This window comes from Phaethon lepturus, unplaced genomic scaffold (genome assembly GCF_000687285.1).
Source record: "Phaethon lepturus isolate BGI_N335 unplaced genomic scaffold, ASM68728v1 scaffold7693, whole genome shotgun sequence".
Taxonomy (NCBI): Eukaryota; Metazoa; Chordata; class Aves; order Phaethontiformes; family Phaethontidae; genus Phaethon; species Phaethon lepturus.
In genome coordinates, this window is record NW_010529641.1 from 51,392 (window position 1) to 77,904 (window position 26,513).

The 26,513-nt window shown below is 39.9% G+C and overlaps 1 protein-coding gene across 1 annotated transcript in view; it reads right to left on the reverse strand.

Annotated features, from left to right (window-relative positions):
• Nucleotides 1-26,513, reverse strand: part of FARP2 (FERM, RhoGEF and pleckstrin domain protein 2) — a 59,293-nt gene that overhangs the window by 26,749 nt on the left and 6,031 nt on the right. The window contains exons 4-13 of the mRNA XM_010284000.1: nucleotides 25,331-25,409; nucleotides 23,312-23,409; nucleotides 20,936-21,050; nucleotides 13,446-13,593; nucleotides 11,986-12,081; nucleotides 10,442-10,605; nucleotides 10,227-10,295; nucleotides 9,039-9,096; nucleotides 8,126-8,368; nucleotides 7,427-7,433 (exon numbers count right to left, since the gene is read on the reverse strand). Coding sequence (XP_010282302.1) covers nucleotides 7,427-7,433; nucleotides 8,126-8,368; nucleotides 9,039-9,096; nucleotides 10,227-10,295; nucleotides 10,442-10,605; nucleotides 11,986-12,081; nucleotides 13,446-13,593; nucleotides 20,936-21,050; nucleotides 23,312-23,409; nucleotides 25,331-25,409 — 1,077 coding nt within the window. The remainder of the gene's footprint in view (nucleotides 1-7,426; nucleotides 7,434-8,125; nucleotides 8,369-9,038; nucleotides 9,097-10,226; nucleotides 10,296-10,441; nucleotides 10,606-11,985; nucleotides 12,082-13,445; nucleotides 13,594-20,935; nucleotides 21,051-23,311; nucleotides 23,410-25,330; nucleotides 25,410-26,513) is intronic.

A 26,513-nucleotide genomic window follows, 5' to 3' on the forward strand; every position in this document is an offset into this window, starting at 1 on the left:
CAAATTATTATTTCTATAGTGTTCTGCAAGCTAATATATTACAACTGAAATCATGGAATACCCCCAATCTTCCTTATTTCAAAATATCACAACTGTTATGTTTTTCCCCTGCAAATCTTCACTTTAAAATAATGAGGGATAGTTGGGAGATGGAGAATCTTGGGGAAAAAAAAAATACATAAGAGCCTAAAAAAATTATCTAAGAGACTTTAAATTCAAAGATTTCTCTCTCATCCTCCAGTGGGTACAGATCACATTAAACGTTAGAGCACGTTTACAGCACTTGACACGTGCCCCAGTGAAACTGTATGTACCTGTGAAGTTACACCTACGCGTGATACTGAGGAGAGTCCTAACATTGGCCCCAGTTTTAGGGTTACGTCCAGGATCTGAAGTGACCGCCCTTATTTTGCCACCTTCCCCTGCTTTGAAAAGGCCACGCTAGGCGCAGGCAAGGAAGAACATGTATCAGTTGTACAGACCGCAGGTTGTAAACTTTTACACTGTCACAGCGTTAAGCAGAAACCTCTCGATGCTGCGTTGACAGCTTTGATCTGGCTGTGCTCAAACGGCGGCTCGGCACAGAGCTGTTTGCAGCACTGCTGAAATGAACGGGCAGGGTTTCAACCCCAGTCGCTTATTTGTGGCAGGTACGTATTTTCCTTAAGTCTACGTAAAATTGGTTTAACTGCGACAAAAAAACAATCAAAGCAAAGTTAATCAGGTTCAAGCCCTGTAACAGAGCGATACAACATACTATGTTCTAAATTCTCCTGATGTCTGAAAGGAAGTCAGAGGCAATTCCACACCCAGTAATTACTGCTGAAAAGCAGGTTTTTGGGAGTAGGTGTTTTCATTGTTTTATAACTCAGCAAACATAATATGGAGAATAATTTTTTTAAATTGTCAAATCAAAATAGCCCAGAAACCTGCTCGGTTTCCTCATGCAAGTACTACTGACTTTTTTTTTTTTTTTAAGAAAATGTTTATGTGATTCAGGAAAAGAGGATTTACCCAGACGTTGGTCACAGATTCCTGAAGAACTTTCAACCTAGAAAATATGCAATTGCCTCCATACCCTATGTTTACAATAAAGCACAGGTTTCCAATAAAAATGAATATACAGAAGAGAGCTCAAGGGACATAACCAGTTTGAAAGAAAATGTCTCCACAGAAAGCGTAACTCATATAATGAAATCTGTCCCACTTGTATCCCAAGCAAAAGGTCTGCACAACACAGCAATTTGAAAACCACACACTGATATTTGCCCCAGCTGTGCTCTACTTACAACAAAGGAGTACAGGAGGAAAACTGCCTGGAAAAATCTGGTAATAAAACTCTAAGATGCCTTGGCTAGGAGAACAAATATTTATTCTATTTCAAACACAAGGGTAATGAAAAATAAAGCTAAAAAGCCCACGTTGTCATTTATATCAAAGTTTTCCTTATTTTATTGCATAATCAATTAAAATTATGAATTAGTACAAATCTGTAGGTTCATAACCAGCAATCTGAACAGACACAAAGATATTAAAAATCCCAACATGTAATTCAATAAAACATTTACCGTATAAAAGATAAAGTTCAAGAGATTAAAAAATTCCAGCCCTCTTTGTTTTCTTAATGTAATCCTTTCCCGAAAAAGAGTAGCACCTATTTACCCGGGGAGTCACTCTAACCAAGGCACGCGTACCCCCGTATGTATAGATGGGCATTCCGTGTTTCTTACCAGTCTGCAGGGCTGTCGTGAGCCGCACTCTCGGCTGCCATCCGAGCCTTGCGCATTCGAGCAACAGCAGAGTATTGGGACTTCGGAAAATTTACAGCAACCTCTTTCCCACAAACCAGGTTCAATCAACCATGCTCCGAATTTGAAACCCCCAAAGCTACAGCTCGCTCACTGGACGACAGCCCACGGGTAGATAATAAATTACACGGACTTTATGATACATGTTTGAAGCTGTAAAGTCTCCCCATATTCACACAGAGCATGTATATGTATACCCATACATATACACACAGCATTTGTGACAAGTGTGATGTAAGATCTACTCAAAACTGCAGGCAATGACAGCTAAAGGACTGCAGTGAAAACCGTATTGTATACTCATTTGTTCAATCGATACCAGATAATTATGGCTTAGAACTTTTTGCAAAATGACAATAATGGGAATGACTTACCGACAGGTTTGCACCAAAAAGCATAAAATTATAATGACTTTTATTAGCGTCTCCACGAAATCTTAACTCGTATCAAGATTTGCAACGAAACAAAAACTACCACCAACAACCAAAAAAAAACCCCAACCAACCCCAAACCAACACCACCAAACCAAAACCAAGTCACCAACCAAAAAAAAAAAAACAAACCAAAACCAACCCCAAACCCTTAAACACAATCACCTACAATCACAATACAAATATACACAGGACAAAGGAGATCAATGCTTGGTATTATCCAGCAACTCTGAAATTCACTGGAAATTAAAGTGAAAGTTGAGAGCAGATCAATATATCGCCCTATTCCAGCCTAAGATAAAATACGCTAAGTCCTGGGAAATATACAGAATGTATTATTTTAATAATGAATGAGTACTTTAAAATTTCAAAGTCTACACACAATAGATAACACAAGCTGGTAAAGATTACCAGTGTTTAACTGGGTGGTGGATAGGTCAGAGAATATTCTATGACCTGTGCTTTGTGCAAATTAAGAGTTACACTAACTGCATACACAAAGATCAAAAATGTTCCAATGTAGTGCTTTACATTTAATAAATGTGTTTAAGCGTAGAACAGTTGTAAGTATACACATACAGGACTGCAGGTGCAGATAAAATTACCCACTCAAGACACGTAATTCTTCGTGTCTTTTAGTTGCACTGCAACACGCAAGTGGAGTACCACAAAAGAGCTAAGCCCACCAGCCTAACTCATTTTGAAAAGCCACTAATATCGACATGCATAGAGAAAGCATGTATTTGCTGCATTTATTTGCTAAAATAGGAAAACAGAGAAGTGGAAGGATGGAAAACAGCCCTATTTCACCAAGGAGCAGGAGCGATGGCTCCAGCATACTCCCTTCGCTGAGCTTTCGCTGCAAAGGAGCACAGTCTGGAGCAGAAGAACAAACCTGGAACCCCCAGTGGTTCTCCGTACAGGAAAAACACAGCACTGAACCCTGTACATTGACTAGAATATAAGTACCTATATATGTCCCCCACAAGCCTCCCACAGATGGGGGCAGAAAGCAAACGTGAAAGAACGTACCTGCAGGAGTGACAGTGTCGGGTGGAGGAGAGGATGACCACTCGCTCGCCACAGACAAGTCAAGGTTTGCACCTAGGCTTTCATCTGCTCCTACCACAGCTCCTCAAGTGCCTTCTTCTGAAGGCAAGCATGCATGGGACATTTGACAAAGACCTGCTGATTGTTCCTACGTAATCTCACCCTCTTTGATGTCACGCGATTCCCGTGGCAGCTTTCGCTGCTCGGGGTCTGCAAGGGTCCCAGCTCTCACCGTTAGATGGCTGGCACCAATTTGTCGCCTGCCATCATACTACGCGCCTTCTTGAAAAGACAACTCATGTGCTCAGGAAAAAAAAACAGAAATCAGTACCAGGAACTAAGTTTTAGTAGTATCAACACTGTAAAAAGAAAACAAAACAAACTGCACGGAGTAACACTGAAAGCTTAGCAGCATCGCTGGTACTCGGGACATAACCACGCTGCGCCGAAGTTCACCAAAGACAAATGATACTGAGAATGGAAAGCCCTTCCTTCTCTCACCTTCTCCCACCACCTCAGGAGACAGCTGGGGGAAAGGATGCCTGGCACAGCTCTAATGCACTGAAATAACTCGCAACTGCTGCTCGAGTTCACTGCGAAACACCGAGCCCTCCTGGTCCCTTGAAGGCGGGCTGTTTTTCTCTCCATTTCTATTGGAAAGTGAACCTGAACTTATCCTTCTGGAGGAAATGAAGAAGAACCTTTTCTTACAGCTTTCTTGCTATAATAAAAACTCTACTTATGAGCTGAATTTTCGCCTCTTTTGTGCTGATCTGGGAAACCACGAACAAAACAACTGAGCTAAGCATACAACTATGTCCTCAGAAGCCATATAGCTTTGAAAATCAGAAAAGCCCAGAAAGAAACCATGACAGCTATATGCTATCAATCAGCAACAGCAGAGAGATAACTAGCAGGTGCCAGGGGCACAGGCAGCAGCACCGAACTCCCACACAACCTGCAAGTACACCGCTGTGTGCAGTCCCGAGGGGATATCAGCATTGCCTTTGTGCAAGCATCCCAAATTCAGGTGTACGGAGGAGTCAGATGACGTGAAGGATCGGTGCTCCTGGTGACACCTGTAACTGAAACCTTCATCTGAACAGCTTCCATACCCACGTCACCTGTGGCTCCACACACCTTGCTCTAAGCTAAACAAGCAAGATCCTAGTCACTCCCATTCCGTTAGAAAACAAAAGGACCACGACATTTAGACTTTTTTTTTTTTTTAAATCCCTGAGATTTAAAATTGCCAATAAAGGATCTGCACAGCTGCAAAATACAAGAAGAAAAACATTGAAGACGCCTTTTCGAATTATCAGCAAGCCTTCTCTCAGGATTGCCGAGTGTGTTTATTGAAAACACAGGCAGCTTTTTCCTAAGATCTTTTGAAAAGCTAGAGAATTTAGTTGGATTTATTCCCATATTAAGCAATGCTAAAACACTTAGAATGCCTGTGATTGAGGCACGGAACATGAAACGGAGGCAGACACAGTTATATGTAAAGAGCTGAATCCTGATTCTTTTTTTAAAAGATCAAAGAAATTAACAGCCTTCCTCTAAATCTTTATCTATGTATTTTGTCCTGAAATAATGCACTGAAATTGTATTTGTCCCTGACTCTATCATCTGTAAGACTGTTTGCTGACAGAAGTCTTTTTTCTGTTTTTTTTTCTTTTTCAAGTTACATAATGTAGTTAGTTGTGGGAAGACAAACCACCTAAAAACATACTTAAAGGTATGTATTTGTCCTTGACTCTATCATCTGTAAGACTGCTGACAGAAGTCTTTTTTCTGTTGTTTTTCTTTTTCAAGTTACATAATGTAGTTAGTTGTGGGAAGACAAACCACCTAAAAACATACTTAAAGGTAGCAGGTTTGGACATAATTGAAGACCTCCTCCAAGTGCCTATTTAGAAATGTCACATTGCACATCCATGACGCCATCTCCACAGGTATGAATAAAGTCACACGAAGAGCCAGAACACACATTCAACAGAAGAAAAAAAAAAACAAACAAAAAACATATAGCACATATAAACAAAAAAAGAGCAATCAAACTGCTGTACATTCCTGTAGATCCAAACTAATACTTTGTTCTAAATATGCTTTGATTTTCTGTGCCACTGGCAAAGGCGACAGGTTTCTCAGGGAACAACAGTGATTCCACTCAAACACAGTAACCGCAACATAAAAGCAAGTGAAGAATAATCATACCTTAGTAAAAACTACACTAGAAGAAATGGGTGACTAAAGGAGGTTTTACCTCCTCGTGTTCTACCATACATTGAGGGGAATTCCCATGAAGTTTTAGTTATCAGAATTTTGAGAAATAATAGTATTTTTTAAATGTTTGAGTAAAGAAAGAAGGTCTTTTAACAATATATCAAGACCACATTTAAGAAAACTGATATGAATAATATTGAGCATACAGTTATGCTTGTAACTATAAGCCTTTCATTTTGGAGGCATCGATTGCACTAGTACTGTACTCACTCCTTCTGGAAACTGCAAAGGACTCAAAACTGGGCAACAGGGAACCCCAAAACTCAACGGCTGAAGGAGATGACACTTGCCATCACAAGGTTTCAGTCAAGTATTTTGCTCGTACAAAAGCAAAATAATCCAAAAATGCTATTATGAGCTGAAGCTCAGAATTTTACCCCCCCAAACCATCAGATTGGCAGACAGGAAGGACACTTCTCAACTTTTACCATGTTCACCTCAATAAATGTTTCTAAACTAGATGTGACCAGTTCAGTAACTGCCTTTTCAATTACACTTTTGAACTTACAGATCCAGTCTCACATCAAAGTCACCTGATTAAAAAAAATTTTAAAAGCACTGAAGCTCCAACTGTTGTCTACAGTATTCACTCCTCCCAACATCTCAATTTCTCAGAAAGATTACAGTATTTTTCTGAAGACAGCTCATATTTTAAAGAAAAGTTAAAGCTATCACCACGTTTACCACCACCTGTCTTCCACAGATAAAGGACACTTATGAATTAATTTGTAAGCATTTTTATGCAGAGTGATTCGATAAAGAAATAGAAGGTGAGACAAAATGCAATGGGGATTAAGTGCTTTTATAGTCTATGCGTGTATCTCCTAACTGCTGCAAAGCAGAAGGCTACTTGTTTGTTGCTGAACTGCTGAAGGCACTTTGAAGTCAGAAAATACAATGATTGTCTTCAGAAGAAGTTTTGGCAACTGCTATTTTGATTGTGTACACATTCCCTCTTCTAAACTACCACGTAGGTTATTTATTCTTCAATGTATACCGTAGACATGTTGCATAGGTTGAGATTTTAAAAATTTCCTTCATAGTTGATTTGAAGATTGTCCATTTTTTTTGATTGTGAAAACCCCCCAAAATGGGGGCTCTCAGTGCAGGAAAACAGCTAATTTAGTGGATGCGGCTGCTTGTTAACAAGCATGTGCAGAAGTGACTGTTGCAGTCGGGTGTTGGAGGAACAGCATATTATATCAGACTCTCACAGATACATTTATAGCCAAAGAAATCCTTCAATATACTGTAATTTGTGATGTCTGTATGAGCCAACTGATGATACTTAACCTCCCTGAAAGCAGTGTTTTTTCCTAAATGCAGTATTTTGTGAACATCGTAGCCCATTATAACACATTCTGGATGCAGTGTGATGCACATAATGCAGCACCAAAGCTTGGAGGGAAACTGAAGAGATATGTGAAAAAAAAAATCAACTACATTACGTGATTTAAAATCCAGCCACTGGGTTAGAGCTTTCTTGCTTAAAGTGACCGACATCACACCCTTTTGACTTCTAAGCCTGAACAGCACAGAGGGATCCATCACAAAAATCAAGAATCAATCAACACGTGCCTTCTCTGTCCAGTCTTCTTGTGTGAGATTTTTTAAATTATTCTGAAAGTCAAAAGCAAAGTTGTCACCAGTAGCTTGAGCAAAAGGGTTACTAAAGAAAAGGTTTACATCCAGTGGTGGAGCAGTTTCGGAGTCCCAGGAGTCTGTGTCTGTGCTGCTGGAGTCTTCTGTGGTGGTAGGTGGATAGCTCAGCTGTTCCAGCTGGTCAATAATGTCTGTGAACTGAAAGGCTGAGCTGGACTCGGAGCGGACCGAGTAGGCGGGGAAGTTCACCATGGAACTGGCCTCCGAATGATTCGCAGAGCTGTACGTGTGCAGGGAGGACGTACCGTTCAGTGGCAAATTATTGAGGGAGCTACTCTCGGAGCGGTTGTTGATCAACGAACTTGTTTCGGATGGGCTCAGGAGGCTTTGCATTCTGCTTGCTTGGGCCTTCACCTCAAACAGCTCCGAGGTATCTGATGGTCTCTCATTGCCATTGAAATCGCTCCCTTCTTCAAATTCAAACTCATCTTCCATATTCATATCTACTGCTTCGGTTGAGTACCTGTCAGGGCTTGACTGAGAAGAGACTGTATTTTGCTGAAGGGCATCTGTAGTTAAGCCAGGCGACTCTGACACATGCTTAGAAAAATCAGAGCCCTTTAACTCCAAACCACTGTACACATATGAAAATGCCTCAGAGCCCCCAGCAAAAAAGGAAATTTCTGCTGGGTCATCATCAATAAATTCCTCTGACACCTGTAACTGTGAATTTGTCAATGTGAAAAGAGGGGCACCCCGGCTGCCATGCTGATGCTCTTGTTCAGCAATGAAAACACCTGTGGTAAAGTCATCCTCATCATTGTCATTTTTACAAACAGCGACCCTGCTCTCCTTACTACTCTTCTCTACGTCTAGATCTAAACTGCAACTACGCTCAACAACAGGACAAGCAGGGTTACAGTTTCCTGCAACACTACCAAACCCAACACCTTGGAGTATGGGAGATCCAGGCTGCTGCATCAGTTTCCTGCCCGCTGCTTCTGCTGGCGCTGCAGTGTTTTTTTCTGGAATCCTTGTGTAAGGCGCTCGGGGGTCCAAAGAGGAAGGGCTGGTTTCTGCAAAGATGGGCAGGACAGGAGTAGGAGTGGCCGATGAGAGAACTGAGTGGAAGGGGGCAGCTGCTGAGGCAGGAGACCCTGGGGTTCTCAAGCCCTCAGTGAATGGGACACTCTAAGAGGAAAAAAAAGTAGAAACACAACAGATAAAAAGATTTTTATAATACATAAAAACAAATGCAACATCCAGTTCCTGATGCAGAAGGAATACGTGCTTCAAAAGGGCTCACTTTACAGCAAACAGAACATTGCATTCAGAAACAGATCCCATTCTGATAACTGGATGGAAAATTAAACCCATGTCTTTTACAGCCTCTGCTGAAAAAGCATCCACAAGGGAAAGCAACACAAAACGACAGCAAAATCCTGTAATGCTTCCTTAACCTCTTGCATGTGAAGCAAGTGCACTCAGTGGAACAGTTGTCTCTTGCCACCAACTGTAGAAGTTCATACAATGAACTCGAGACTTCCACAGAACACAGCTAGATAGTACCTGAAGACAAACTAATACTCTGAAACAGACAACACACTAGAAAGTATGACATTTTCTTTTCAGTTAAGCTGAACTCTGAAACAGAAATATTACTCACTTCAGACTCCATTGGCTACTACTATCAAAACTGACACCGCTCCCAAAAAGAAGAAAAACCGTGCATCAGGGACAAAGATTAAACACAGTGATTCCAGACAAACGGTTCACCCGGATCACCTTTCCTTCACCTTCATCTCAGAAAGCTGGTTGTCAGCTTCCCTGGCTGCAATACTGAGAGTGCTGCAGAACTGACCTGTTTCGGTACATCGGTGTTCGAAGCGCGAGTGGACGCTCTGGCTTTGCTGTGCCTCCTGCAGAACAGAGAGCATCCTGTGAGCTTCCAAGGCGTGAATCAGCCTTCTCCCTTCCCCATTCAGCTATTTCCACTCCAGTAGCCAACAGAAACGTCTCAAGCTGTATTTTATCATGTCTTGTTAATCACTAAGTCAAGATTTTAAGTCACAAGAGTTGTAAATTAAACAACACAGGAGTGAGAAACACGCAGAAAATGGAATAAAGCAAGATCCAGATCATTCATACCACTGAAAGAGAACTCTAGAGCAACTTGTGCCAGAAGACTAGACTAAATAGCACACTTAGTTTAACTTCCTCCTTTGCCATCAGTATAAACATCTACAAATAAATGGCTTCAAAAACAGAATGAGTTAGTCTGTAACGATTTTACAAACAACTTACAATTCAGTCAACCATATAATTTCAGGCGTATAAAGTTCTATATGTTTACACCCCAAAAAGTCGTATCCTGCGTCACACTTGTGGTTACATTCATTCTATGTCAACAATTTACTAGAAAAATCAATCTTTCATACAGAAAAGGAGCTCAACTGGAATCCAAGACATTAAAAACATTTATTAATAGTAGATTAATGCAAACTTTTAACAATTCCCAATAAGTTCCTATAATCTTTCAGATGAAAGACTATGAGGAGTTTCCTACATGGAGACAGGATGGTTGCGTAGTCAAGTAAGTAAATGACAATTTTATAATGAAAATGCACATTCTTAATTATTTATATGTTTAGAAATGAATATTTAGGTCACCATTTCAGACTTGCAGATCCCAAGTTCAATTATGAGCTCTGCCACTGGCTACTTGCATAGCTACAGTGACATACAGACAAGTCCTCACTAATTTCAGTGAATCTTCAAAATGTACTGACCTTTTAGATGGCTAAGTCACACACTGTCCACGGACATTAAAATGTGATACTGAAACTTTCCTAAGCTTCTTAAATCACCACAAAATTATAAATTTTTTAAATTTAGTTCAGCTACCTTAAATTTGAAGTAGACGTTAGTAACTGAGAAGTCAGCAAATGACCATGCCTCCAAGCATCATTTAAAAACACTGAAACTTAGGAAATAAGGTCGCTGTGAAAGTCTCAGCTACATTCCACCTTACAAAATAATTTGTACTTACCTTTCATATGGTGTTTTCTTCATCCCACTGTCCTTAATATAATCCACTAGCTGCTTCTGTGTTCGTCCACTGTGAACCCACAAAAGTACAAACGTTATGAAACGCAGTGGATGAGAATTATAGATGGAATGACTTCAGAATACTTTTTCCTTTTGATCTCATTTTCAAAGATACAAGGAATTCAGCTTTAATAAGTCTGTTATGTTTCTCCCTACCTGTATCTGAACGATGACCCTCTGGTGAAGAACACTGCTTTAGCCTTTGGCTTTGGCTGATCAAAGAGCCTAAAGAACGTGTGATATTCAACACAGATTTTCCAGAAGTTTTTACACTCATCCCTACTTCCCAAAAGAAACTCCAATGTATCTTGATACGGGCCCTGGGAACAAAACACAAAAGCTAAGTACCACATAAAATGGCAATGGAAAAGAAAAGGAAAGTTCAAATACATGCCAACAAAAGGCGTAACTCCAGTGAGATGCAGTATTTTGCTAAGTCACTTCTCATACACCTTAACGCAATGGAAGTTACTTTGAATGCAGTTTAAATCATTTAATAGCTTTCAAAAATACTTGTTTACTGTGAAAGTGTAAAAATGTTTAAAATGCTCTTGACTCTAGAAACATGCCCAGTATAATCCACCTTAAGAACTATGGATCATAAACTTAGTAATTGGAAAGAAATTAAAATATTTAAGTGAAACAGTAGCAATTTTAAAATACTTTTTCCTTAGTTCTGATGCTTGTCTTACTTCCTGAGATTTAGACGAGACTGGAGAATACTGCGTTTGTCAGAGTACAGTTGTCACATGGAATTTCTGAGGGTGTCTGTGAGACACCTTACTACACATGCAGACAGTGTGTCCTGCTTCAGGTTTCCTTGACACATATAACTATGTAATGTCCAAACTTTTCCCCTCCCCTTCATTTTAATACGACCCTACATTGAACATAATCTAGTCATCCAGTGTGGAGGCAACGACAACTTTGATGACATCTGCTATCAAAACGGTCTACTGTAAACCAGCAAAGCACGAAAGATGACACTTCTATACAGACATACAGAAAAGATAAGGCTGCAGCAAGAGTAATCGCACCGTCCTTAAAATTAGCCTCCAACAATATAATCTCAGCCACCTATTCTTTCCTGAGGTGTATCAGGTTATTCTCATTTGAATCAAGGGACTCTACCAGATTTTTCATTGGAGCAGTACATATTCAACAAGATCCTGGAAGAAGCAGTCTTATAAAGCAATCATGCTTGTATCAGCAGTGTACTACAGTGTTCTTTTAAGGAGCTACAGCCAAAAGTACCCCCAAACACACTTTTACCTAAACACCAGAGACTTACTGTTTCAATGCTTAAGTTACCTTAGTTCGTTTTGATGCTAATGGATCAGAGAGTTCATGAGAGTGTTCATCTCCATTTATATCCAAGAAAAATATTAAATGTAACTTTTTTCAGAGTAAAAGTACTGAGACAGGATGCACCAAATATTTGGTTTTATTTTTTTTTTCTATCTTACATTTACACATGTGTGAGCCTATGTCAAGGATAAGCTGAGGCTGACACACAAAACCTAAAAATCTAAGACAACAGACACGGGGTGAGAAAGGAAAGGTTTTTACTTGAATGATGAAGCCAAGCCTACCTCACTGAGTTGTTTTATAAAATTACAAACTCTAGAATTTTTCACAATAACATTAAGTATACATATTTTTTTCAACACTGACTAGCCTACTAATACAGTAAAACTTACACAGACCTCTGGGTGAAGTTTAATAAGGAATCTTTTCCTCTTGAAGCTTAGTTTACGGACCTTTGACCAGTTGAAGGTATTGATTTTCGTATTACCCTGAATTAAAATGGTAACAGTTAAAAGTTGGCAAAAGTTTCAGAAGTAAGAGAAGCAAACAAAATTCTGTTGCGGGTATATAGGCATGTGCACGTGCACACACACAACCCCCCCAACACATTCTGTTGGGTTTTTATTTCTGGTAACAATATTCCCTTAAAAAATTTTATCTTTCAGTACAAGGATAGCTACAAGTGTGTGATGTCTGTCTGTCTGTGCAGACACTAGAAATGTGTATTAAAAAAAATAGAAAAAACTAGAAAACCGGATGAGAAAGGAACATTTCAACCCCATCAATATTCAGGGTACTTTATGGTATAAGCAAGATGAGGGTTTCCTTTTACGTAACACGCTTTCCTTTTCCTCTGGACAGAACTCTAGACTCCAAGCTGATTTTTCCAATTTTTCTAACTGGGCAGCACAACATACTGAGGAATACTCACCATGAGCGTGAGGAATCCTGCCAAGCTCCCTCGCTGACCAGCCTGCTTATTTGGCTAAAGCCATGCTCTGCCTTTACCTTGCTGCCCTACATCAGCCCTCCCCTCCCCGTACCACTGACTCCCAAAGCTTCGAGGAAGGACCCCGTCAGCACTCACAACCACAGCAATTCTCCTGTCACCCTCTGTAAGCAAAGGGAGACGAAAAACGGTACTTCAAGAGAAAGACCCAAATGAGCTTAAAGGATGGAAACCGCAGCCGCTGGGGAGGCCTGAGAGGAACTGCAGGACTGCAGTGGCTGATGCATCTCTGAAGAGAAGCTGCCCCGCAGTAACAAAAGAACAGGTAAGACACAAAGTGAACAGAAAATGAGTGCCCAGATGGAAGTATTTTAGTACATCGGCTGCCTGTGTTTTGAGGGAAAACAATATGATCACATTCATAAACAGAACTCTCATCATCGAGTTGCTTATTTAATATGACAAAAGGAGTAATTGTAATTGGTCCCATGACTTCAATGAAACAGAACTTCTACACACTAAGAGCAACGTTATCCCAGCAAAAATACACTGTGACATTAAAACAAGAGAACCTATACCAAAATTCCAGGACTATAGACCTGTTCCAGGGCTGTACCAAATGAATTGACGATTTTCTCTGAACATATATGTAACTTTCAAACAGACAACAAAAACCCTTCTGCTTCGTTGTCAGTGTTGGTTTTGTAGGTTTTATGCTCTTCTTTCTGCACCAACAAGGGCAAACTGCACCAAACAGTATTTTGGGGCCTTAAATGACACTCCCTTGAGTGTAAATATGTGCTAAGTTTTAAAATCATCAGAGACACTTGAAGTCAAAATGAGAGCCAAGATGTGCTAATGGAAAGACAGACACATGTACCCAGTCTGCTCTCCCCACCTTACCTGGAATACCAGCACACCCATGTGTGAAACAGCTAGATTAATTTTGGTGCCCTCACGATCAGATGCGAGGTGAAATCTGATGCCATACATCTCCAGTTTCCGCGCAATTTCAAGCACTTGAAAGTCCGATTCGGCAGGAGTTTGACCCCTGTAGTGAGGAAGAAAAATAAAGTTCTAAGAACAATCTGATTCTATAGCATTACCAACATGGCTAACACACTTAAGTCTTAACTCTGGCACTAAATGAGAATTTTCTGTCTCATCTAGTTGGGCAGTTTCACTCCAAGTTAAGTATTACACTGAAACTTTTGAAGTAGGAGCAACACGCAACATCCGACGACTGACCTAAAATGCATCCCATAGACAGAGGCACTGAAACAAACATCAGTTAGTTCGGAGTTTTTTCAGTTTAGAAACAATGAGGTTGAACAAATCAGAATTCAATCCACAATGCTCCTTCTCCTGCTTGCTTGTATACATATTAATATTAACCAGATAAAACGCGAGAGACGAAAGAGCTGCACAGCCAGCATGATAGAAACAAAGCAAATACCACAACAGAACGACCCATTTCAGGTAAGGTGTTGGGACCACATCAGAATTATTACACCAGTACTACCAGGTGCAATGCATTCCCCCAGGCTTTGGCTGTAGGATTTCCTCCTTGCCAAGAAATCCAGAGAAGTATTTTCAAAATCGTTTTTGAAGTATCATCCGCTGTTGAAATGACTTTGAAAAGAGGAGGAAGATGTACACACAGAGCACCCCCATTCTTGCAGAGTCCAAGCAAGCAATATAGGGATTATTACAGACTCTGGCACACACCAGGCACAGATTCAGCCTCCATTTATTGCTCTGCAAGTTTGCTGAAGACAAACAACTGACATTTTCTTTTCCTGCATGACAAAATAGTCCTGTATCTTCTCTATGTTTTCTTTCCCCCCCCATATTTCTCCACGAGGGGGAGTTTACTGGATGACAGCGCATTTTCCTGCTGGCTCTCAGGAACAGGAGGGGTGGCCATGGACCATGCACCCGGGCTGGTCAGCAGAGCCAGCGCGAGGAGAGCGCGCCCGCGGGGCGGGAGAGACGCGGTGCCTGCAACGCCGCTTGCCCAGGGCACAGAAGGCGGTGCAGAGCTCTCGTGCCACCAAGACACGCGAGGGCCGAGACCCCAAAATCTGGAGCACCCCAAAATATATAATTTCACAAGCCTTGAAGTGATCTGGTAAAGCACTGGTACCTGACAAGACCTTTTTCCTACAAGTCAAAACTGTCTGTATCGGTTTGGGGGTCTTGACGGGGGGTTTGGGATATTCCAAGAACAAATAAATGCTGCTGCGGAAACGAAGGAGCTCGTGCTGCCGAACGTGTCCAACTGCGCTGCAAAGTAAAAAAGTCCTTATGACAAACACAAGCCCGTCGCCTGAGTAAGGTAGTCTCTGAGCTAAAAACATACTGCAAGGCAACACTACCGGCCACTTTTAGGCATAAATAGGGTCCAGGAGACCCTTCTCCTGTGCTAACACCACGGAAACACAAGCAGCACAGGGCCGGCCGGGGCACTAGGTCCGGTGAGGCTGCTTCAGCCCCAGCTGCATGAAGTGACCCCTGCATCCCTACTGAAAATGATGAGAAATAATAGATATGACGTTACTTCCAAGCAAGCGCTGCACGAGGCACCTATGCTAGTGCATTGCATTGCTCCTGCAACGTGCAAGTTCGCTAGGATACGTGTAATGGTACAAGCAGACACATGGGATAAAAAGTTATCGTTATTCTACTTACAACCAACTAGTGCTGAAAGCAGATTTGATTCCTGCACACATAAAGACAAATTTTAAAAATCCTGTTTTCCAAGAAATGGCCTCCTTCCATAAATCTGTATTTAATTTCATTAAAACAGATGATAAACTATTTGCAGCATGATCTATTTTCATGAACTATGTAGTGCCAACCACAACAACGGTACTAAATAAATTCTCCTGCTACCCTGACTTGCCTTTCTAGGCATGCTCCTTAAAAATACCTCCTTCTACTTACCTATAGTCATGTTTTAGATTAAACAACTTTTTTGCTCCATATAGATTTCTTTTAAATATAAATTGAGAATATTAAAGTGAGTATTACATTTAAATTTATCAGAAACAGGGATGACAACAACACATATTAACTGCTTGTAGGAACTGTCTCTAAAATTCAGAGTGCAATTAGGAAACTTATTTAGCATGCTAACAGTTTAAAAATGGAAGTTGTTAGAAGAAGCAATGCGCCTTAGACTAAAACACACACGTACACAAAAATGCACTAAGAAAGTAAGCCTGAATGCACATATATTTGACTATAGGATTTCAACAGTTTTCTATTGCCTTATTCATTCTGGAAGGAAAAAAACCTAAAACACTACAAAAGGAAATCCAAATTTTTTTTTTGCCAACTGGAGAAAGTAGAGATTCAGGGAAATTCCTAACTTTACAAGTACAGTCCATAATTCCAACCTTATCCAAACATCAGTATTGTATGGCTGTGTATGTATAACGTGACTGCAAAGAACAAGCACAGAGGAACAAAAATCTGATTTCAAATGGAAAAAGGCATGCCAAACTACATAAAGAGTCTTGTAGTTGCACTTCTACCAGTGTTACCACCACATGTACTAGTCTAAGAGCTTAAATTCGTAACGCAGATTTCTCTTCCCCACACTGAAATGAGTAATGTTGAAAGAATTGTTTTTATAGCGGCTTTGAGTTTATGCTTTACTAGCATTTCTTCCATTGATTCCCTCTCTGCGTCAAAATAGCTGAAGTACCATGGTTCCCATTTTAAACACATACAAGACAAAAAAGGTAGATCATAAATATTCATTTTGGCCACAGCTTCCTGAGTTACACTCTAAGAGCACTGTAACTCCCACCCACACTAATTCCTGCTATAATTCTTCTGAATAAAGTGACTTTCAGCATGAAAGTGGTGCTTTGTCTTTTAAAGGGGATGCTGAGGATGCTAAGGTTGCCAGAGGTTGGGAAGGGGGGTTGGAAGGGAAGGGAAACAAAAATTAGGATAAAATGGCAACTAGAAAATTGAGCTATATAGTACTAAAAACTCTTCATAAATAGTCCAGTATAACTGATGCAGAACCACTGACAGTTATTTTATGTTCCATTAGGTATGCATGATCCAAAGCACAGCGCATCTCAGAAAGAATAAAAAAAATTGAAATTTAAGAGTGTTCTCATGCACACAACCTGCCTGTAGCTACCAAAGAAGGAAGAGCCTTGAACGGGGAAAGCCGGGAGCGATGCCGGGCAGCTCACGCTGCACCACGAACGGTTACAAATGAGAAGCAGTTTCAGAGTAATTACTCTCCGATGTTTGCTGCAGACTAAGCTGCACAGACCAGCCTGAAAACAATCCGGTCTAATTTTGTTCATCCATTAAGCAGATAAATCTACTTAGTCTTCCCCAGGTCAATGGACAACAGACTATCTATTACAAGTCTTTTCCAGCAAAAGCTGCTGTCAGTGCAATAGGTTTTACTGTAAAGGTTCCTTACATACATCCATCTAGACAAACATTTGGTAGTTTTACAATATTCACATGGCGATCGATTCAAAATAAATGCTGTTAAATGTTAGGTGATTTACGGAGCATTTAAAACCAGTGATTAATATAGAATTTTAAAGATGAGGTATCAAAATGTTGCATGTATAGAAATTGTTTAGACTATGTAGCAACCTAAAGTTATAGTTTTTCTAATTTACAAACAATTTAAGGAATTTAAATCATGGACAATTTGGCTAACAAGCTGTCAAAGGACCTGAGGCATAACAGTAAACATAAATATAAATCTAACAAATCTTCTATTTCTTTCCTGATTTATGTATGTGCACACAAACAAAAAAACCACAACCATCTGAATGCAAGTAAATTATGTTATGTTTAATTCTGGGCTACGCTCACCCTATAGTAAGTATTCTACTCACGCTACTTGCAGGAAGGCAGTAAACGTTGCGTTTTGAGTGTTTGGGGTGCCAGGATTTAACTACACCAACCAACAATGTAACATCTTCAAAATATAAGCTTTTTTTTAAAATAAACTATAAAAATAAGTAAAGCTAATTCAGGCTCTTGATGAAGCAACTAAGTAATGTGCTATACCAAAAATATAACTCATCCTTTTTACTGTTACTACATTTGCAAAGCTACATATAAAAGCCATACCTCTATATTTGTGAAAGTAGAAGAAAGTATTTGTAGAAGTGAAAGAAAAAAATTAAAAGATATTTAATAGAAAATAAGCTTTCGATTCCCTTCTTTCTGAATGCAACATTCTCAATGTATTTGATACAGAATGGACTGGAATCAGAGATTCTCTTTTATTCAGCTTTACGTCTTCTACCACTTCTAATAGCTACGGTGAAGCAATTAAAAAAAGATATAAATCATGTGAAGACACTCCACAGCATCATCCAAAGAGACTGAGCACCCTCTGTGAAGGCATATGCATCCTCCTGCTCCCCCAGCTCACGCATGGCGCCGAAAGGCATCCTGCTGCAATTCCAGCCCAGGAAAGCCAAATCGGTGCTCCCAGCTTGATATGACACAGAAACCCCCTGTAAACTGGTGTGTAAGTGCATTCAAGGCAAAGCGAGGGCTGCAAAGAAGGAAAACTGAGGCAGAAGGAAGATGGTGCAGTAGCGATCTGGAGATGAGCCATCCTGCCAGAAATGCGTTTCTTTTCCTGGAGGCTCTGTTTATAGGAGAAGTCTCTGTCAAAAGCAATCATCAGTGGAAGAAAATACCAGTCTGCTAAAGGTAAGTGGGGGAATAGTAAGGTCAACTGAAGGGGAAAAAAAAAAAAAAGAAAATAAAATGCAAAAATAAAAATACAACGCACAAGGATGATGTCCATTTAACCGCACTGCGCATCGCCAGGAAGGAGGCAATGGCCCAAGCTCCATGATCCTGCTTGCTCCTTCTAACAGAAATGAGAAAAAATGTGTCGAAACTGAGAAAACACGGGACCTTCACAACTCCTACTAAAAATGGAAAAGGGTGGCCAATACTCCCTGGGTAAGGGAAGAGAGAAGAGACGTGTAAGGAAGTCACAGCTATTTTTAGGATTGCAGTGCTTCCAAAATTACATCTCTCTAACAAAATTTTTTCCAAAGGCGCATGGGATTTAAAACATGCGTTCAAGGTACTCGGGTATCACTAACCTTCATCTGTAACCTTTTCTAACTACACACCTCAGCTTTTAATCTTAACCGTGGTTTGAATGTGCGCTTCTAAAACACTGGTTTAAAGTAAGAATTGCAAACTTTTTAATAATATGGCTGTATTAGATGCAATTCTCATTAATGAAAAGTACACTTATGAAGCAAGGAATCTTTTCCTGTTAACCCTCCTCTGGCTTCTTCCCGACCAGCAAAACTGCAAACTTTCCTTACTGTAAAGAATGATTAGAAGTAACTTGTTTGCAAAAAAAGCTCAAACCTAATTAATAAAATTACCAGTCTCCAACTCACTCAGAAGACAGTCACGACCCTTCCATCAAGAAAAGTAAACCAAGAAAATTCCCCACAAGCAGAAGCGACTAAATTGGATCCAGGCATGTGATGAACAAAGGCCTGTTCTGTGCATAGTCTGGATGTACTTATGCCAGAACTACAAAATCACACATTTCATCTCAAATTTGAAAGCCATCCGCCTATACTGCATGATGTCATCAAACCCTTTCATGAAGTCATTTGTAGCTTTAGACTCCACAGCATCTTGCAGCAGTAAGTTTCACAATGTCATTACAAGTTGTACAAAAATTATGTGCCTCCTTTTCTTTTAATTTGCTTTGATGTTACTGCCTAATTGTTTCAGCACTTTTCTTTTGACATGAGAAAAAATAATGAAATATTTCTGTGCAATTAATTGTTTCCCTCTCTCAGCTACCTTCTCCCAAGGTGAAGAATCCTAACATACATTTTAATTTACTTCAAAATTACTGCAAATTACTTCAAAACAACATTTAGTTCGTTCCTTCGTCATTTCCACATGCACCTCAAAGGTTCAAAAGCAGAAAAAAAAGTAACAGAGAACTGATTTCATCAAGAATCGACAAAGCTGAAATTTCATCAGTACCAATAATTTCAGTACAACTGAAAATGAGTGATCATAAAAAGCAAATAGTTAATTATTGAAATACTCAGGAAATTATTTTCTAATAATAGAGGATGCGTCTTAGCCTTAAACACAGATGCTGTCCTGAAAAAACCCCCCTTGTTCTGTCTTAAAGGAAATCAGTCAGCAATAATCCCAGAGTTTACCCACACAGAGCAAACGGAGAATTTAAATTTCTAATATAGTATTTGGGTTATAACGCGTAACCATGCACAATGAACTGTGGTGTGGATATTCACAACTAAAAAAGGCACTTCAAATTGCTAAATCCTAATATGCAAGGTCTCAAAAATTACAGAAAAGAAAGGGTGAAATCAAACCTCCATCACCTTTTTATCACACACCCTCTCTTCATTTAACCTGTCGACTCTGAGAACTGCACAAGCAAGCTTAGGACCTTTATGGCAGGTAAGAGTCTGAAATTTCTCAGCAATATTAACTCTGTGTGCTTAAAAGCCTAGAAGAACAAAGCTGTGGCAAATATAGATCATGCAACTCAAACCCTGATCTTCTGAGTAGTATTTTGGTCGCAACAGAGCCTCCCTGTAGGTTGACTTCTCTTTCATGAGCACCGTGTCGACTGTTTGCTCCAGATATTCTTACTTATCAAAATATTTTACACTAAACACAGCAAGTAGACCTTTGCATTTTCAGACCAGCCAGATTAGACCGTAAAGCACACAACCTACTGTACATCAAATGCACATGATGGGAGAAGATTATTTGAAATGTCAAATAATAAAGCATCAATTTCTGCCGTTCCTGACTGTGTATTTGAATTTTTTATTTGTGGCAAATAGTTTCTTTGTCCCTAATAAACTTTACTTATTTCAAAAATACTCCAGCTGTAAGATAAAGTATTGCATAAATTCTGATGAAAGTTATTCCTCCCCCACTCCATCCTTCTCCATCTCCTTTAGGCTTAATGAGTACAGAATGAGTACAATGCAATTGATTTCTAATAATTTTTTACACAAAAGCAAGACCTAATGCATTTGACAGCAAGCTGAACTTAAGTTTTGTAAACCGGAAATTCTGAAGACTGATTTTGTCTAAAGCCATTATTACAAGCTCATGACAGCTTTGGTACGTTATTAAAGGTACACTGAAAAATCACTTGAGAAAAACTACTGCCCAACAATGCTGTCCTAACTATGTAACAATTGCTCCATCCAACTTTTCTTTTTAGATGTAAATGGTGTTTAACTCATACAATTTCAACATCATGCTATTGTGCAGCGTGCTCAACCTCCACCAAGCGAGTCCATGTGCTCCCCAGGAGTATACATTAGGGGTATACATTAATCCTCACTTACACATGCTTCCTGTGGAACTCCAGAATCTTTCCTTCAATTCTTTCCTGGTTTGGCAAATACTGGTTTGTTTTAAGGTGTTCTCGATCCTCTGATTCATCAAAATCCCCTATTTCAGCTATTACAGAAAACAAAACAACGTTAAATAAGAAGAAACAATGGACAAGGAACAATGACAGAAAATACTTGCTAAGGAATTAGAGACCCCAAGATTCAGAATGTATTCTCCTTTAAGCGCTTCACATTTGTGCATTACGCTTTGTATCCAGCCTCATTTTACCAAACACTCACGTATAACCCAAGCAGACTTCCTGGGGATTATAGCAGTATTTTAACATCGTTTGGAAAATTTAGATGTCTTTATGATGTGAGACTTGCAGAAGACCCGTGAGGTGGTCTAAACATTTCTTCCTTGCAGATAATACATATACAGTATATATTATACAGATATAATATACAGATATACACACTGTGAAATGTTTATGACTTTGTGAAATAGTTATGGACAAACCTACTTGTGAAGAGGGCAAATTAGATTTTAGGAATTGTCCAAAAATAAATATATAGCAAAAACATAAAGCAGTTATGTGACTATAAATCCCCACTGTGCCTACATCATGAGTTTCAGTCTCCCCTTCACATATTCACACCTTTCAGAAATGACACTGTGGATTTAGGAAGAGATTTACAGAAGAAAAAAGCATGAATCAAAATTGTGGAACAGCTTCCATCTGATAAGACCAGAAGTCTTTGGCTTGGAAAAGTATGAGGCAGGCAGAAGATATGTAATGTAATTACATGTAAGAAAGAACATGTAATTACAAATTATGTATGTAATTTTTATACGCATATAAAAGTTGAATAAATACATTTTTAAAAAGGTTTTTTTCTGATAATAAAATATGAAGTTACAGTATTAGATTAAAATGCAAATGTTTTAAAAAGACAAAAGGATATAAGTTATCCCACAAACCTCCCAAAAACTAAGCTGTGAAGCTCATTTTCATGGAAGGATGCCAAAAATATAGGCAAATTCAAACGTTAGCCAAATGCATGGAAGCAAAGCTCATCAAGGGCATCTAACAAAGAGATGCAGAGTTAGTCTTTGATAAAGAAAGGCCACATGCAAAGATTACTGGATGGATGCAGCAATGGAAGTATCACCATATGCTTGCTCCGTTTCTGAGGGCTTCCCCATAGCATCTGCTATCAACTACCATCAGAGAAAGGGGAGTGGATTAAGTGAACTATTAATCTCATCCAAGGCAGCTGTTCTTAAAAAGAACACAGCAATATTCTGTTTAAAATCAAGACAGCATGCGAAATAACAAGGAAAAAAATTTTGAGAGGCACTGTTGTAAAATAATTTATGTTAAAAATGATCATATTCTATCTCACTTCTAATTTTCTAGTAGGGTTGAAGCAAGCTAAGCAACGCCAGATGCTGAGATTTGCTCACCAGCTCCACACTGCACTGTGGAGTGCAGAACTTATGCTGGAAAATCATGAGTAAATTTTGTGTCACTCACTGATGGCACACATAGAAGATAGATTTGCTCTGCTAATAAAATCACCACAACTAATATTATTATAGTTGTATTATTATATTACAACGTGGAATTATATAACTAATGCCTATTTAGCAGTGTACATGTGAAGAGGTATCATTTAACAGCTCTTGTTTCAAGCCAGCAAGGAGGCACATAAACCCATTTCTGCAGCTCAGGTTCCAGGTTTGTAAACGCTGTATCATTTGGCTGCTGCTCCAACTGATCTGTTGTCTGACCCCATTCAAGTTTTTCAACCTGCTCATCTTAAATGCCACGTTTTTAGGTCTTTAGGTGCTTACAGACTGAGCGAGCGGCAACACGGAGAGCTTCCGAATCAATTGCCTCCCATTTCCATTTGCGCTCCCAGCAAGGAGGAAAGCTGCCGACAACCCTACTGTTGAACTTGTTCCGGCACGTTTCTAGTTTTATTTCAGCCCAGTCTCTATACACTTATGTCCCCCCAGCCACAGGGAAATTGAGAAACAAAGCCAAGGAAGCACAGAGGCAGATGGGAGCAGCTGTCTGGAAGACGAGGAGTGCTAGTGACCCGGTTTGCAGAGCCAGGGAAAACAGACAACACGCAAGGGGTTTGGATCCGTACAGTCTCCACGAAGCCAAAGTTATCTCGTACATGAGCACCAGCTGTTCCTCGCCACAGGTGGCCCTGAGGGTAACCCCAGTGTTCAAAATCAACAGGTTTGCTGCATGTACAGAAGGAAACACCGCGAGACAGAAAATGCTTGTAGGTACCAAAAGCTCCTGTACGCTGCTTAACTGGGGGGTTAGCAATGGCAACATCACCCGATGTCACCAGAGCTGAGATACTCACATTGCAGAAGGTGAGAGACCAGAAGAGCAGCCGTATTGTCGCTGCAGGTCAGTCGTTCCTCTGCCAAGTCCCTCTTGATTTGCAACGCAAACAGGTACCTGAGAGAGAGTTACAAGAACCGGAGTTACAAGGACCACCTTGACACGTGAAAGAACGATAAAACGACTGAGCAGTATTTTATAAAACCAGCACCTCTTAATTCTTCCTCCCTCCAAAAACAAGATACGACAGAAGCCTCGCTGCCAAGGATGGTCAAATCAAACCAAACAGCCCATGACTAACCCAGTGCATTTTATCAGCAAAAATGAACACGCAGGAACAAGGAAGCAGAAGGAAAACCATGCTTTTAACAAGTTTGATCTGTGAAGTAACACAGCAGCTGTAATTTTTAGCTGGAAAAGAAACTTAATGAACACTTCAAGTGATTTTATCTATTAGAAAAAAGATGGGAGAACATCACTGACTAGTATCTTGTTAGGAAAAATAACGAGCATTTCTGCTAGCACTCAATTAATTTACTCAGCAGTTGTATTTTCCAGGATTATAATGTTAACAGCCTACAAAGACAGCAAGAAGTTAAAATTCCTTTTCTTATATTGCTGTGCTCATTTAATTAAAGTTTCCGAAATCAGTTGCTAAAGAGGAATAGATTTCTGTTTAGAAGTTTTTTATAAGTAATAAGCTGCCTGCAAAACATATAAGGATAGAAGAAAAACATGTCAGCCTTGAAAGTGCGCTGACAAGGACCGACTTAGAAACCTAAACCAATTTTAATATTTTCTAATGAATGTAATGCTGGTAAGTCTTTCCCTTTTACTTGAAAGAAGGTGCAATAAGAACTCCGGTAAATGGGCAACAACTCATTACTATAAACCTTTGAACTGACAGACCGATCAATATTCTTTACTGAATTACACCCTGGAAGAGAACAGTAATTTTTTTTTTAAAGGAGAATTAATTTTAAAACATTATGTATCACATTCTTGAGGCAAAAAGATAATAAAAGGTATACATTTTGAATGTGTTTTTTTTTAAAGTACCATAAGTATTTGTTAAAGACTTCTATAAAGTATGCTCTGTTTTCTGCATATCTGACTGAGCTATCTTGGTTTTTTCCATACACTCACAGTGAAGTGTACACATCATTAACAACATTATGAAAAACCTAGATGCTCTAAGCACAGACCAGAAATCCACAATATATACTCCATAACTAGACAAAAATACAGTTCCTGCTCCAAAAAGCTGTATTCCTAATGAAATTCCTACACGGAAAAGCAAGTAACATAAGAAAATTGGGAGCAAAGGAAATATTCAGATAGTATTTATCATTACAAGAGACAATCGCTTCACACCACAGCTGTTATCATGCTGGTTTGCTCTAAAATAAGTCTGAAGGATAACGAGGAGTTTCTGTGGATTTATAAAACAAATCCCAATTAAAAGTAGTAAAACTTGAAAAAGCACTAAATGAGCTCCTGAAACACTAAAATCCTGGGTAATGTCCTTGTTAGAGGCACAGAGTTCAAACCACGTTCCCAGGTGCTAGCAAGCGGACAGGTCTGCTTAATTTAGCAACAATCAGTTAGTGACTGGGAAAAGTGACTCATGATGAGCACTGGTGAAAAACGGGAACAGTAAAGCATGTTTGCTAGATGTAGAATACTAAAAGTGTGGACTTCAGAAGATTAAATGAGAAATAATTTATTAAAATATATACTGATTATTTTATATAGGTACTGTTTATAAATGTATTTCCTCTGTACCCCATCATTTTTGACACTATGATGTTTAGCAAGCCCTAACCTGCACTGTCTTCTGTTTTGAAAAATATTTTTTCTGATAACACTCATCTGCTAATATGTGTCTACTCAAACTGTTGACACTAGCGAAAAGTGCTCTTTTGCTCACCTTCAATGTAAGTTTTGTTCCCAAAGAACAGAAGCAATGTCCTCCTACCCTTACCTTCCTATTATTTCAGTAGGTAATGCAAATCAAATTCTTCAAAAAATACTTTACCTAGTATATTCTTCTTGCAACTGCCCCGGGTCTGGAGGGAAAAACTTTACAGCTAGACGAAGCATTGTAGTCTTTGGTCCTATAAGAAAAGTTAGTCATTTCACAAAAATCTCTTGTTCTTCATAAGCACGTGCATATTATGTTTTCCAACATGCAAAGAAGTAGAACGCACACAAAGTCTAGCCAGCTTTCAGCTTGCCAGTTAACTATAGCGGGCCTATGGGGTATAGACCATCCATGTCAACGGCAGATAGTTCCTCTGAAAACTATCTATACTACCTCCAAGGCAAGTCTGAAGTCTGAATGCTGTAAAAATTGTTTCAAGCAACAGGAAAGCTATAAAACCCCAAAGCAGCTACTTGACTGCATACAAAAGCATCACAGATGACCCAGTGAGAGGTTCCCAGCAGGGGAGGAGGGCAGAGACACATTCCACAGGCTCTCCCAAGCAGCCGCCACCAGCCAGAGCTGTCCGTGAACTGAACCCACGAGTCCAGCCGGACCCAGCTGGCTCCCCACGGAGATAAAAGTGTGTTTGCAGTCTGCTCCCAGCATGCTCATTAATAGCATTTCTTCCCATTTTTACCACTGTTCATGTCAATCTCAACAACAGGGAGAAAACTAATTTAATGTTTAAATCGAAACAGCATCCTAAGTAACTCTTTGGAATAGTCCATAATGCTCTGTGTAATGCTTTACAACAAGAAAGTCCAACTGTGACTGGACCGTGTGAACAGTTTCAGCCTCACAACTCAGCCTCCGTAACTGGCTGACTCGATGCCCACGATCCTGTCTCACCTGTACTTTCGGAGGAATATTACCGGGTAACACAATCGCTTACCGTACCATGACTGGGCACCATCACTCTGCTGCTGTTTTTCCTGTCTTAACGCAGAGAAGGCTGAATATTTTGCAGGCAGGCAGAGCACTAGCCAACCTTTGCTTACAGAAGCCTACTGAGCATCCATCTCGCATCTGCAGGCATCCCCCAGACAAGAGGAGCGCCGCTCATCCACGCCAGCCCCACGGTCCACCAACAGCATCTCCGCTCAACTGCGACAGACAGCAAGGACTGTCTGCCTTGAGCATGTGGAGCCAGAGGAAGGCAGGACAAACCAAGGAAAGACAGACCCCCTCTGAAAGGCAGAGGAAGACCTGGCAAGGGACAACCTGCAACCGCTCT